This window comes from Clinocottus analis, unplaced genomic scaffold (genome assembly GCF_023055335.1).
Source record: "Clinocottus analis isolate CAN_PGR_092001 unplaced genomic scaffold, fCliAna1.0.p SCAF_12, whole genome shotgun sequence".
In the NCBI taxonomy this organism is placed as follows: Eukaryota; Metazoa; Chordata; class Actinopteri; order Perciformes; family Cottidae; genus Clinocottus; species Clinocottus analis.
Genome location: NW_027175843.1, coordinates 4767724 through 4780897, shown reverse-complemented (window position 1 = coordinate 4780897; position 13174 = coordinate 4767724). Strand labels below are relative to the sequence as shown.

The 13174-nt window shown below is 42.8% G+C and overlaps 1 protein-coding gene across 2 annotated transcripts in view; it reads left to right on the top strand.

Annotated features, from left to right (window-relative positions):
• itgbl1 (integrin, beta-like 1) overlaps positions 1–13174 on the top strand; it is a 48434-nt gene that overhangs the window by 25758 nt on the left and 9502 nt on the right. For both annotated transcript variants that reach the window (XM_068572159.1, XM_068572158.1), the window contains exon 8: positions 5842–5958. In XM_068572159.1, coding sequence (XP_068428260.1) covers positions 5842–5958 — 117 coding nt within the window. The remainder of the gene's footprint in view (positions 1–5841; positions 5959–13174) is intronic.

Here is a 13174-nt window from a genome sequence, read left to right as displayed (position 1 = left end):
CCAGCCTAACAAGCAGAGGTTTCGTGCTCAAGAGTTTGGCGGCTAGAAACCCTCCGTTTCTGAAGGATGAAGCCAAGCCAAGTGTCTTAAATCTGCATTCTCTCTAATGTCCATCAGGGGGCGACTCCTCTGGTTGTATAGAAGTCTCTCTTGATATATTCCCTCAGTAAACATTGTAAACATGAGTTTATGGTCTCAATCTGTGGTTTCAAGTCTTCTTGTGATTGTCTACCAATCCGTGTACGGCATCTCTGCGTCACTCCTCCACAGTCCAAATATGGTCACTTCCTCTCACTGTTTGCAAAAGGTGATGTCCAGCAAACAGCAAAGGCTTGTATAATGTGATGTATGTAACGTGAAGCTGTAAAAACATAGCCTTGGGCAGTCATTTCAATCAGTGGGATTTGATCCTTGAGATTTGATTGGATCGTGAATATGATTGTTACCTTTTACAGGAAGGGAAAAGAGAGGGAGTGTGACAAGTTAAACATGTTTCCTGTTACATTTGGTTTGATTACTGTAGTATCGTGCACCGTATGTGTTTAAAAGAACTGTTATACACTTCCAATAAATCCTGTTATTGACACTACACATGTTTGATAGGAGCTCGCCCTTAGTTGCTTGTGGGATGCTTTCATTCACACCACTCGATCATTCAAAGCATCATTTGATTGGATGTCTTAGACTGTATGTGGTGTGATGCTGGACTCCCTGCAGCTGTCACAGAACTAGAAATTAAATCAACTCAATGCAGAGGTCAGGCTTGTGGATTTAAACCACCAAGCCACAGTTTGGAAATCTTATGGAGTCGTTATTTCAAAAATCCACGTTTCATTTTAGTCCCTTTTAGTTTTCTAGATACTTCTAGATTCTGCACTGTCGTCGAAACATTGTTTTCTCCGACCACACAAATGTCAGTAGCGCAAACGCAGGTGCATTTTTTTGTTGTTTTTTTTTGTTGCAGTTTTGCCAGTGTGTTAATTTCACAGCTCTACAGTGACAGGAGTGTCACAGCTGTGGTTCGGTTTATGCAGATCAGGCAGTTCTGCACAACGTTGGTACTGGCACAAAACATGGGCACGCATTTCCACTGGGTTCAGACCACTTCACTGAAAATTGGAAAAAGGTGACACTCAGGCAATCAAATTTGTTTGAGAAGAGACAGAAGTGAATTGTGACAAACAAACACACACACATACACACTCAGGCATCTTCACACTCCCATTAATTCAACATTTTCTTATAGCTATCAAAAAACAAGTTTCATTCATGATAGATCTGGTGGCGCTGCAGAATGTGTGAGTGCCTGTAGCCATGTTCTATCTGCAGCCTTTAAGTCCAAGCCTTGCAAAATCGGTACTTTTTAAGCAGAGTAGATAGTGGAATTAAAAACCTTGCACGTGGCACCTGGTTGTAATACCATAGTAGCACGAACTGAAAGCTTCTCTGCAGAGACTTCATGTTGATACCAGGCGGCAACCTCCGGTTCTGCAGCGTGAAGCCGACGCTGAAGTGGCTTAAAATTTGCATTCTCTCTACTGTATAGAAGTCTATGAAAAAATGACTCTACTTCTTTCTTTATGTATTCCCTTTGTTCATGGTCTCAATCTCTAGTTTCAAGTCTTCTTTAATAACCCTAACCATAATTATCGTCCATTAAAGTATAAACCATGAAGCAAAGCATGCTTTAGGGCGGGTTTACTGTGATTGACAGGTCGCTGCCACCACCAGAGCTGTAGACGGTGCCAATACGTCACTCCTCCGCATTACAGTGGTGGCTGGTGGCAATTTGTTTTGGTAGGGTCATCTAAACAATTTCAGCAAACATCTCAGTATGATTCAACGCAAAAGGTACAAAACATGCATTACTTTGCAGTTAAATATGTAGCATACCCCTCCGAAAAATAGTCCTGCACTTGACTAAAGATTTGAAATGTATTGATAAATTCCTAAAAGCGACATAAGAGCTGTGTACAAAGGCACAAAACTATAATTATATTTGCTTACTCCTTGTTTGCATTAATACAGCACACACACACACACACACACACACACACACACACACACACACACACACACACACAGAGCCAACACTTACACTATTTTCCTTAAAACAGACACAGCGAGCATTTTCAAAATAAAAGCATCTCATCTTAAAACAGGAAACTAGATAACTTTAGCTTAAGGCTGGCCAAAAACATGCAACAAAAACAACAACATTGATTGACAAACCGTTTCTCAAGCCAGAACACAAATTGAGTTACTTTGACGTGCCTTTAAAACACTGGCTGTCTTGAGGTGCTCCTCCAGCACACCGTCTAGAGAGGCAACAACATCCACCGATCTCTTAAAAATGCCAAGGTTGTCCGAGGAGTCAGTCTCGTCATGCCCACGCAAGGCCAAAAGCCCAAATAAATGATTTTGGATGAAATGTGCCAGTTTTTTTTCCACCTCCTCATTGTGTTTCTTCACCGTAATCCTGTGTCTGTCGTCCAGCTGAGTAGCGATGTTCACTTTGCCTGATATGGCTAGCTTAGTAGCTTGACGGAGTTATCAATGTGTGTCCTCCTGGTGTTCTCAATTCTTTACTAATTTTTCCGACCAGTGCTTCACGTGTCTTACTCCAGTATCTGTCCATACTGGGTCTGTCTCCGTTGATTTAAAAAGCAAGCACGGAAAGCAAAATGCGCTTTTAGCATCCAGCAGCGAGCTAAACCGTCCTGGTGTAGCCGTCTCTACAGAAGCTCTTCCCTTTCACGCCAGTCTGTTGCCTTACGGTAAGGTCTGGTTGATCTGGGCCCAGTTGTTTCACCTGAAGTTTCTCTGCCAAAGTTCTTCTCTGAAATATATTTATATAATATTTTCTTTTTTTGTGTAGCTCAAGATAGGGCCAGGCCTCATGGCCCTCTATTGGCTAGCTGCCACTGAAAGTGGGAAGGGGTCGCGGTTGTCTCGGAACCACGGACGGAGGGTTTCTCTTGGGAGATGCTCGCTCGGACCCTCGTCCTATCCCACTGAGAAAGGAACGAGGGTGGCCGACATGATTGACCATTATCCGAGCCTACCCTGCTGATTGAGTTTTCATCTATTTAACAATGCAATGATCCTGCCATGGCCCCCTTTTCCAGTGAGTGTGTGATGCACTGCAACACGTCAGAGTTTGCGCTTGCCGCTCCATAAACTGGCATTAAATCAGTCTGCCACACCTTCACCTGCGTCTGCAAACACGTTTGTGAAAATACATACGAAATGTATTCGATTTGTGACTCTGTCTTCAAGGTGTCTGCTCACCTTAAGACAGGATGACAAATCAAACGTCAACACACACCAACACGCCCGCGGGGTTTGACGAGCGCAGGGATAATCGATAAGGCAGGGGTGTTGCGACATCACCGGTTGCCAGGGTAACAAAGTCCCCGGAGCAGATGGCGGCGTGCTGGATGTGAAGCGGGAAAGAGGGGTTGCCGGTCATAAAAAGTGACAGTGATGTGACATGGACAACACATCGGATGACGCCGCCAGTCGAGCGCCCGTCTCGCAAAAACTCATGTTCGGCGCTATTTATCGCCCCTAATTTAACTCAGTGAGTCATCAGAACATAAAATGCCCATGCACATTATGGATATGTTGGAGGTGTTATTTAGTGGCACTAAACACAAAATGGACCCAGCAGTGCCATGAGCAGGGGAAACACACTCTGAGTGAATAATGACTGTGCAGAAAGGACATACCCAGCTCAATAGTAACAGGAGAAAAAGAGAAACAGAGGCACTCAGGAAGGTTTTTCACTATATGTCTTCGGCGGGCTGGGAAATTCCCTTTGTGCACTTATTTTTCATGGCGGGCCAGCTTACCTGTTTGTAGCCCTTCCGGGTGTGTTTTGTCTGCAGAATTTGTGGCTGGTAACATTTATAAAGATGTTCAACTGTGTGTAAGTCTGTGTGCCGCCCGTTTGTCAGCAGAGCACAGGCAACCAACGCACATTTTATGCTAATGCGTTCGATTATGCAGTGTGTTTTGTTAAGTTGGTAATAAAACATGCATTGTGCATTCCGAGGTTAAAGTTGATTACACTTCAACTTGCAGTAAAGTTGTTGCTGTTACTGTGAGTAAATTATGTGGAGTTTGCAAATTAACACATGAATTTGCATATGGCTTAAGGCATGAAAAAAAAACTTAAGAATTTATGCATTACTTTAAGGACTACCGTGAATGTCCTCTCCGTTAGTCAGGCTAGTCGCATTAAGCATTCGTAGAGATATCTTTGGAAAGAAATGAGCGTAACTTGTTGATATAATTTTGTAAGTCATCCACATAATCATAAAGGAGGGAGTATAAAGACCGAATAAGCAACAGTGATCTTCCAACCAGGAGACCGCTGTTTGTTACCTGTGTAACACAAGAAGTCAACTTTGATTTAATTGTCCTGAACTTGCGTACTTCAGCAACGGTACTTTCACAGTAATTGTAACCTAAATGACAATCTGTTCCTACACCTATCTTAGTTTTGTATGTGGCCTAAACATCAATGAGTTGTTTCCTGTGAAGACAGAAGTTTATTTTGAAAAGACCGTACGCAGGTAATGGCCACTACATGACGCGTTGTTGTCTTTCGTAGGGAAACGCGTGGAAAAAGAGCAGTAACTTTTTGTAAGATGTCATACAAACCATCGAGTAAAGATATGCTATAGGTAAGTCTGCAGCTAAATGGACAGGCCACAAAATAAACCAGTCACAACAGTGCACATGCATTCTGTATGAAACTTTCGTGAATGGCTTGTCAGCTTTAAGCTAATGCTTTTTAACACATACACACCTTTTCCTTTCCGAACTAGTATTGATGATTTAAATGTCCAAAATTAAAATGTCATTTGAATTTGTAATTTTTGCAAATACAGTGTCTGGATACACAGAGGGACTGACTTTATTTGAGGGCCGACGAGGATGATAGAGTCACAGGAAATAAAATGTATTATTTATCGGTGTTGAAGAAGGACCAGGTCACCACTCTATTTTATGAAAAAGATAAATAGTTAATCACGATTACAACACCTGGAATCCAACAGTATACATCTGAGCTGCTGTGACTAATCCACTTCCTGGCCTACAGTCTGACCTCAGAGGACGTGAACGTCACTCATGCTGCTGCATTCATTTCTATTCATGCATTAACTCAACGCATGAGATCCTCATTATTCTACATTCCTGTTCATGAAGAACACCATGAATTAATTCATGCTTTTTCTTTATGCATTAATAAGTGAAGCATGAATTCATGATAATTCCAAAAATATGTCCATTGACAAAGAAAAAAAAAGTGACTATGACAAGCACTTTAGAAGTTGATTCTCCCTTGAAGCCTCCAAATATCTCTTCGTTAACATAACCCTGAGCTGCCTGGTGCAATGAGCAAGTATACTGCACACACACACACACACACACACACACACCTCCAAACGATGGTTCAGAATAGATGGTGTTTGCCTAATGAGCTTCACCGCTAGCAAAGCAGGCTTACTCGGTGAGCTCCCCTATGGCCTTCTTCACTGACAGCTCACTGATCGCAACATCTTGAGGTGTGTGTGTGTGTGTGTGTGTGTGTGTGTGTGTGTGTGTCTGTGTGTGTAACAGCCCATGTGAGTGTTTTTACTAGAGTGAGTAGTGTACAGATGAGATGTCCCAGTGCGGCCGGAGGGGAAGTCGTCAGGCAGACTAAATTACAGGTTGCTCCTAAAGTTTGAGAAAAATGCCAGAAAAGAAAGATAATTATGCTGCTTGAAAAACACAACCCTGCTGTGAAACACTGCTGAGATGTGAGAAAAATGGTCTCTGTTTTTGTAGGTCAGTGCCAGTGCGGACAGTGTACTTGCTACCCACCTGGGGACAGCCGCATCCACGGCAAGAACTGTGAGTGTGACGACCGCCAGTGCGAGGACATCGGCGGCGAGGTCTGCGGAGGTGAGACACACACACACACACACACACACACATTCATCTTTGTGTCCATTAGAGGCTGTTCAAGTTGTGTGAGCAACTGAGGGAATTGACGGAACACGGCAGTAAACAGATGGCGAGCCTGCGTTTCAACATTACTGTTCAAACTGTGCAGAGGAGTGGGAGGCCTCTCTATTTTTTTCCACAAGTGAAAAGGCTCTTCACTTTCAGCATAAGTATTGGACCTTGTGCAAGACCCGCGAATGCTTTGCAGAACTTGTTGCATTCACAAATGTGAGATCTTTCTCCACAGGTGGAGCTGAAAGGTTTCTTTGTACGATATTCAGAGCATTGTTATTGCAGCAGAAACTATTTCCTCTGTAAAGATATAGTGGAGTAATGTGTGTACTGAGCAGAGAGTTAAGTCATTCTCCCTTTGCGTGTTACTGCATGTGAGCGCGCCACATTCGCTGTCTCATGGCCGAAGCTGCCACTGTGCACTAGAGATAGTGAGTCGTCACGTGTTAGCCAGTCAAGTTAGCGACGTCAACCACGATCGTTTCCTAAACCCCCCCCCGCCCCCAAAAAAAGAAACGTGAGCCCAATTTCCTTTTGAAGACAGAAGTTTATTGTGCGAAAGACACTTTGCATGTAACACTCGGAAACTAACACGTTGTCCCTGACAAAACGGCACCAACCTCGTTGATGATTTTATTCATTATCCATGGAAAGGGGGTGTTGCATGACGGACAGCGCTGGGCGAGTTCACTGACCCTTCATTCAATATGAATTTGCATAATCATGACTCAACCACACAGCTTGAGAAAACTCGGATTCAACCGTCAAACAAAGGCGGCGTTGATGCAATATGAATCAAGATACTGCCTGGCCTCTTTCCCACCTCACATGTTTTCAGAAACATATTTTAGTGCAGTTTGTCACCGCAGTAGTGTATAAATTACTCAAAAGCCATACTTGAGTAAAAGTAAAGCTTTCCTTACTTCCTTTCCTTACTGGAAAATGACTCAAGTAAAAGTATACACTATTAGAATACAAGTACATGCTGTAATAAAAAGTCAAGGGTCAGAATTTTGAGAATTATGAAGTTCATTCTTTTAAGTGCTGTGGCAGCGTGACCAAGTACGAGGAGTTGTGTTGACAATAATTGGGTTGGCTGTGGGTTGGCCATCCAGGAGCAACAATGTTCAACATGATATTTATATTTAAGTATACTTTTGCTTCTAGCAGCATAAGTAAGCACTTTCCGCAAAGAAAAAATGAAGAGAGAAAAAAAAGAAAAATGTTTTATTTTGAAAAATGACCAGACACATCCGTCTGTGCGGAACCTCAGACAGAATCTTGACAGGTCAGGAGGTAACGTGTAGACGTTGCACCAAAAATTAAATTAAAATATGTTTCAACTCTGCCGGTGCAGAATATCCTGAGATCGCCAAGAAAAGCGCGTATCTCCACCGTCACGCTGTTAGCACCGTTAGCCGCCAGCCTTTGGCTCAGCCGTGCAGAAGCTATAGATATGCTCTGAATTTCATATTGAGCACTTTAAGATGTATAAAAACTTCATCAGAATGAATTTGAAGTTCGAATGTTTGACAGATATTCAATAAAATAGAAGTAATACACCAAATGGTTTTCTATTTTCTTTTGACAAGTTGGCATGGCTAACTATGACATAAAGTGAGTGATTCACCCACTCCCAGCTGCTGCCTCAGGGTCTTTATTCATGTCGCCGTCAGAAGAACATCCTCCATTGCACCCGACAAGTGTAATAGCATCTACCGTGTGATATTCTCTTGTGCATTTCTGTCACCGTTGTGTCCCCTTGACCCCCTGCCACCTACGCCAAGGACCGCTTTGCTTTAGCGAGACATTTTTTAGCACTTAAGTTAGTGTGTCACCGTTTCCTATTTTCGGCCCAGTAAGACACTGGCACTCTCATGACATGTCGTTGGCAGCTGTATTAATATTTCATTTTTTCTGGGTGGCCGGAAGGGTTGAGGGGGGGGGTGTGACCCAAAAGGACCACCGACACCGCAACATTTCTTAATGCTCGTACAAGCCTCCCAGAATAAAACGGATGAGGTTTAGGATGTGAAGATTTTTGCTCCAAGGTGCCGCAAGTGCAGTTGCGTGGTGAAATACGATTGGAAGCTAATGGAGGCCAAAGATCACACTTTGTAGAAACTTGAGCCATTTCAAATGTTTGGACTCTATTCCAGATGAATTCCACCGCTGCGGCGGGCTGTTTTCTTTGCGATTGCAATATCGGAGTTTTCTGAATCTGCTCTGGCCCTGACGAACGCTGCAGAGGCTCATGGGTAACACAGTCCAGGTCCATTCTTTAAGAACAAACACATGATATGGACATCTCCTGAGGCAGACATGGTTACGCGTTAACACCCCTCACCTAATTATTGCAGAGGAAACTACACACATTTTGTGCAGCGCGGGCACATGCGCACGCACCCACTTTGAAACGATGCCAGGAGCAGACGCTGAATTTGAAGATCAATACGGTGTGATCCTATCTGCTCTCTTTGATATCCACAGGCACAGCCCCCCCCCCCCCCCCCCCACACACACACACCCCCTTAAACCTTGAGCTGAGTTTGAGAAAAATTGCTCCAAGCCTTTGAAGCTTCGGTTTGAGGTCTTGGGGAAGTTTGGGCTCTTAATAGGAGCCATTTAGGCACAACCACTGGAATGGATGGGTTGCACTAAAAACATTAGAGGCTCAATTGAAATTGATATTTCCCTTTGCAGCTGCTGCTGCCAGACAGAGGCCGAGAGAAAGGCAGATGAAGATGCATGTAAGGATTGCGGTGCTCCAAAAGAAAAGCATATATATATAAAATCCTCAATGTAATTAGCAGGATGTATTACTCCTCAATATGGCTGCCTTTTCTTTTACAATTGTGTATCTGTGTTAAATTTGAGCATATATACATGTAAATACATAAGTCCTTGAAATTTGTGTGCCGTAAAAGCGAAACAACATGACACAAAGAGTAAACTGATACCCCCCATGATGCTCTGAGTATCTGCGTTCAGTCTCGAATTGACATGCAATCGGTCTTTTCGCGACACCCAGCTATTGCACTGGATTTTTTTGATTTTTTTTTTTTAATGTTGTTTTTTGTCGGCTGTGCCATTTTGTAATTGTGGTGCAGTGCAGCATCTGAGGGTAAATGTCTCCTTTAAAGGGGGGATGCAGTATTTATGTGAATGGATTACTGTGGCTTGTTGTGTGCCGAGCTGTCCAGAAACAATTCTTCATGAGGCGTCCGGGGAGAGCCAGTCTGAGCACCAACGCACACACACACACACACACACACACACACACACACACACACACACACACACACACACACACACACACACACACACACGCTGTCAGGCTGACAATTAAGTCGGTATACTGGGAGGCCTGTGAGAAGCTTAGAGGTGCTCTAAAACAGGTACCCAGAGTGAGAAGTTGGGGATCAAACAGAAAAGAAGCTTTAAAAAAAACAAAAAACATCCCAAATCCAGGGTGCAGTGGTGTTTGTGCCCCTGGATGTTTGGGCCGCGCTGCAGACAGCTGCGAGGGAGGGGAAGTGAGAAATGACACCGGCTCCTTGCATATAATTCAATCCCAAAGTGTTAACCAGCTTGTCAGTCAGCTCGGTCCACACTTGGCTCACAAGTTGTTGTTTTTTCCAAACACGAAGAACCAGAGGAGAGAGCGGCCAAATATCCACTTTGCACTCTGCGGGTGAGGCCCAAGAGCTCGTTCTTCAGGCCTCTCTGGTCACCTGTTATGCGCTATGGGATAGATGCATGATGAGCGCCAATAATCTATATCGTATGTCATCATATATTTATATTTTATATTAGAGTTGTTGAAGTTTGGTATATTTATAGTGTATTCTAATATATTTTTTTTATGTTGTGTATTTTATAGGTAGATGTCTCTAGTGTTGACATGTACTTTGACTGTGAAAAACCTGCTGTTGTAACACAATCAATTCCTCATTTGGGTTTAAAAAAGGGAGTTTATCACACTGCTCACTGATAAAATTGCACAACATATCTATTCAATTTGTGACATCGAACAACTGATTTGGGTCCCTGTGAGGTTTTTCGGGCTCTTCCGTATCCAGTGTCAAGTTTGATGAATATCACGGCCTTCGAACTGTCATAATTTCTCAAATATTATTAGGATCCGGTTGTTGACGTGGATGGTATTTAACCAGTCTGAAACCAGTTGATGTGCCAACCCCCCCGTGGGACGTGAGCGTAGCATTAGTGTTGAGCCAGATAGCTGCCTGATTGGTAGCGAGGCTGTTCCTGCTTCATGTAAAAGGGCCTTTCCGACAAATCTAATAACACATAACCATTCAAAGTAGGATTTAAAATGTGTAATGCTCTATCTTTGGCTATTTTATTGATTTTTTTTACAAAACAAACTTCAAAGGGAAGATGGTTTGTATACGTATTAGGACTGAAAGTTACCGGACTGAAGTTTTTAGCATAGCATTAAAAAAATACATGAAATGTCGCCCAATGACATCAGTGCAAATAGCATGAGAATACATCTTCAGCTCATTAACCAAAACACATATACACGATAAATAATTGCATCCAAGAAAACATTTTTAAAAAGGACTGTGCTTTGAGAGTGACACAACTACAACGTGATGAGAAAATGTTTTCATGTCTAAATTGGAAATGGAGCCACACAATGAAAGAAAACAAAAGATTCCTGAAGGATCCTAATCAATATATCTGACGGTGAAGTGCAGAGAGAGAAAGAGAGACAGAGAGAGAGAGAGAGAGAGACAGAGACAGAGACAGAGAGAGAGAGAGAGAGAGAGAGAGAGAGAGAGAGAGAGAGGGGCTGAAATATGGGGTTAGTAGCAGGAACTCAACTCATCTGCGTATCCATAAACAAATAGAAAAATCCATGCACAAACCCATACAAATGCAGAAATATATATGTGATTTTTTTACATTTATATAAATCATTGGAATGTATTTGTGAATCCATCTGCGTGCATTTGTAAATCAAATATATTTGTGAATTGTTCTGTGCACATTTGTGAATCTTATGAGCCTGAACTAACCCCATACTGAAATCCTCCTTTTTTTTTCTTTTTTTTTTACTTTCAAGACACAAATTGCAGGTTCAATACCAGATTTACCGCCTCCTCCCCCTCACAGTCCATCTCTAAACGCTGCAGCACAATGTGCGCGCTGTGGAAGGCAGGTGCAGCCTAATTGAATGAGGGCGAGGTTGCCGCTCCTCCAAAGCAATTAACTGCTCTCCCAGGCAGGCTGATTGAGGCAGCCATGCATGGCCACGCCATGGCTGCCACTCCACTCCGACTCTGACAGAAGCTCGCTAACTTTCATTTCTAACCTCCCAACAACACAACCGCCACACACACACACACCTCCTATACATCCATCCCGTACCTCTACCTCTGTTAGATTAAAAACAGAAAAGAAAGAAAGGTGCATCAGGAAGCAGTGTGAGCTGTAGAATGATTTGTTGCATTGTGGGTGTTTAGCTATATTTTGTGCAAGCTATGTCTCTACAGATACTGGAGATGTGATTTCTTCATCATGCATTCGAAGATTTAAGGTTAAAACAATTCAATTTATTTTGTATAGCCCAAAATCACAAATTGTAAATGTGCCTCAGAGGGCTTTACAATCTGTACTCGTACGACATCCTCTGTCCCGGGATGTCACATTGGATCAGGAGCAACTCCCCCCAAAAAAACCTTTAACAGAGAGGAAACATGAAGGAACCTTCAGAACAGATAGGAGCATCCATCTATGGACAGAAGCACAATAGATGTCACGTGTACAGAATGAACGTACAGAGTTACAACATTCAATGAATATTATATCAATGATTCATATGAGTAGTAGGCGTGATGAAAAACTACTGAAAATAACAACAGTGGATATTGTAGAATAATAATGACAGTAAAAGCAACAATGGTATTGGCAGTACTAATAGCGAATCAACCAATAATGCCAATGATAATAACATAACCACCATCCTGTAAACCTGCGAGGAGAGAAAGCACAAAGACTCCAGAGAAGGAGTAAAGTTAGTAATTCTACTTCTGTTCATTCTGAAACACGAGATTGCACAACAAAACGCAAGCTGCAGACCCTTCTATGGCTGAGTGGAGATGTATTGCTTGACAGACGGCAGCGGGGTGAACAGACTGCTGCCAGAGATTTGGACATGGATTCGGAAATTGGACTCAAGTCTAGAGGCAAATCTCGCTCCAGGGACGATCCTGTAGATTTTAAGATGGTAAGAGTCGAGAGTTGGAGACCTCATGTTATCCTGGTTGTACTCTTAACTGTCATGGAAAGTTCTGTTTTTAATTGCACGCCCAAATAACGTTAGCTACATTTTCCTGTTATCTTAAATAATGAAAGTCTGTATACATTTTTAAGGCTAATTTACTGTCAGGAGGTGATTTAAAGGAAGACCCAAACGCTGTAGCAACAGTTCAAAAACTACATTTAATCCAAAAACTCAGGCCCCGTTTACAGGAGGGGAAAACGCATATATATGCATGCGGTTTGGCCTTTCATTTACTCGAAAACGGAGATTTTATCACAGAAAACGATCATTTCTAAAAACTCCGGCCAAAGCGGAGATCTATGAAAACTCCCGTTTTCGTGTTTGCGTGTGCACTCGGCCAAACAGAGTTTTAGGTCCTCAAACGTAAGCGACTGAGAATGCATCACGTCATATATGAGCGTCCTCTGTTTACGGTTTGCTTACTGATCACGGCGCTCGGTGGCGTATTCATGCGGGTTCATGTAAACAGAAACTTTTTGGAAAACGATCATGTGTGTACGATGTTATTTTGAAAACGGAGGGGCAGAAATATTCGTTTCCGTAAAAACCCGGCGACGTGTAAATGTGGCCTCAGGCTTCCAAAAACAGAGGACATGCGGTACGATCCGACCAGGGGACCGGACACAAACAGGGTTTCAATACAAGAGGGAGGTAACGAGACACTGGTGGACACAATGAGGGCAGCACAGGTGAAGGGAATACACAATCAGGAACCAGACAGACAATCACAAAGGCAGGAAGTGCAGGGACACAATACTATGAAATAAAACAGGAAACAGAAACTGATATCCTGACATTGACCTCCAAAAAGTTTTCATTGTGTGTGTTTTCCTTTGTCAAATTTGATTG